General features: G+C 39.3%; 1 protein-coding gene across 2 annotated transcripts in view; it reads right to left on the bottom strand.

Moving 5' to 3' along the window:
* The window catches only part of AVL9 (AVL9 cell migration associated), a 39,199-nt gene that overhangs the window by 8,249 nt on the left and 28,917 nt on the right, over window positions 1-2,033 (bottom strand). For both annotated transcript variants that reach the window (XM_011362467.2, XM_023532022.1), the window contains one exon: window positions 1,149-1,266. In XM_011362467.2, the coding sequence (XP_011360769.1) occupies window positions 1,149-1,266 (118 nt within the window). The remainder of the gene's footprint in view (window positions 1-1,148; window positions 1,267-2,033) is intronic.

Here is a 2,033-nt window from a genome sequence, read left to right as displayed (position 1 = left end):
CTTTGAACTCTTAGCCCTTTCATTTAATACTATTAAAACATCTTTGCCTTTTAATTCTGTTGTTACCACATTCATATGGCAACACAGGTTTCTGCGATAGCCCAATATGATGATTAAATTCACCAAAATTGGTCCTGAACCTAGTCATTTTTCTTGATAGATGATATAAAGTTTAACAGACATACTCTCTAAGACTCTGCTATACTACCTCATCCTTGCAGATGCTCCCTCAAGTTACTATGACATAAACATCTGGATTTTTTAGGGGGGCAGGAAAGGGGGAGTATCCTTTCTAGCATCACTGAAATCACATCCCCAGTCTAGTTACATTAACCTTAGCTTCCAAATAATATGGTAGTCAGTACAAAGTTGATATTTGTCTGATTCTCACCAAGAAGTAAAAGTTTAAAATGCGAACGAGAACATTTAGTGTATGCTTGTATGATAAAAAAAAAAACAACAAAAAAACCCCACATCATTTTAATCTTTTAAATTAGAAATAGTAAGTTCCCAGGATGTATGCGCTGTGTTGGCTGATCTCCTTAGACTCTACTGTTCCCTGTCACACCCAGATGGTCTTGTTCCTGACGGCCCCATTCCACGACATTGTCAAATGCCTTTACGCCTGCGTGGGACAGAGTCTTTGCCCAGCTGACATTCAATACCGTGACAGGCATTAAATTTTGCTGAGTTTTAGAATCTGACATGGGAGCTAGGTTTGACCAGATATCTAGGAGTTCAAATATCAACTTTAGTTTTTTATACTTCACACTGTAAAACAACCTCTCAGTTTTAATCAGTGGTATTTCCTTCGAGACTTCTATTTTGTTGGACCGTCCTGCTGAGGTGCAGGCCCAGGAAAAGGGAGAGGAGAGCCACCCCGTTCTGAGCACCAGCAACGGCCAGCGCTTCCTCCTCACACCCCGAGCTGGGAGAAACGTCGGTGCTTCTGAAAATGCTTTGTGCTTTTTGTGCAGTGTGAACAGGTATGAAGTCTTCAGCTACTTCTCTGTATTTGGGGGCCTTTTCTAATCTATTTAAGGAGATTCTTGAAGATCTTCACAATATCACTAAAGTTATGGTTTTATTGGGGCACAATAGTAAACCAACCAGTTCATGTTCTATCCGTCTTCGGAGGATGTGCTTACTTGGGATTTATTTCTGCAAGTGCCGGATGCTTGTTGCTGTTCCAGACCCTGTAGTTGTGAGTGCTCTTCCACGCTGTAACAAAGGTCGTCCCATAGTCCGATAACATCTTCTCGTTATCTGTCAAGAAAATATTTGAAAGTTGAGCTGGACTGTAGCCAGTCAGGGATGTGAAGACTAACAACCAAAAAGGGTAAAGCAACAGTTTTACCTCCTCTGCCTTCCTGCTTTTTTGGAGAGATAGCCTACAGATGTCAAGAAACATGGATCTAATTCCAGACATCCTGTAAAGAAGCTATGTGGCCTTTGGTGAGTCATTTAATCACTCAGAACTTCATTTTCCTAACTGGAAAAGAAGAAGGTTGAGCCAGATATTGTCTACGGTTCCTTACAATTTCAAAATATGTGTATGTTCTCCTTACCAAGGTTAGCATGGCATTGTTTATTAAACAAAGTAACAGCTGGACAGTGAGTAAATGTACTGATATTTACATATGGAGGCTGCAACGGGGTATCTTTCTACCTTTTCACAAATGTCATATTTTCTACAGAAAAAGATTAGAATGAAAATATGAATCCATTCTTTTAGGCACTATTTTCTCTTTGGACTTTGCCTTACTATTTGGTGAAACTCAGTTTCTTTGCATTTCACTGTCAAAATACTCAAAATAACAATGGGATTTTCACAGTTAATGTTGAAAACTTTTCTACTTTATGAATACCACGGGGAAGCTTTAATACAGAGCATTTCTTCTACTTGGAAAAATAGAAAAGGTTTGGAGAACTGATTCCAATGGCTGTTGCTCCATATTTTAATTGTGAGCTGCTGGACTACATCAAACTAAAAAGCTTCTGCTCAGCAAAAGAAATCGTCAACAAGGTAAAGA

This window comes from Pteropus vampyrus, unplaced genomic scaffold (assembly GCF_000151845.1).
Source record: "Pteropus vampyrus isolate Shadow unplaced genomic scaffold, Pvam_2.0 Scaffold75, whole genome shotgun sequence".
NCBI lineage: Eukaryota > Metazoa > Chordata > Mammalia > Chiroptera > Pteropodidae > Pteropus > Pteropus vampyrus.
This window is presented reverse-complemented; position numbering and strand designations above follow the sequence as displayed.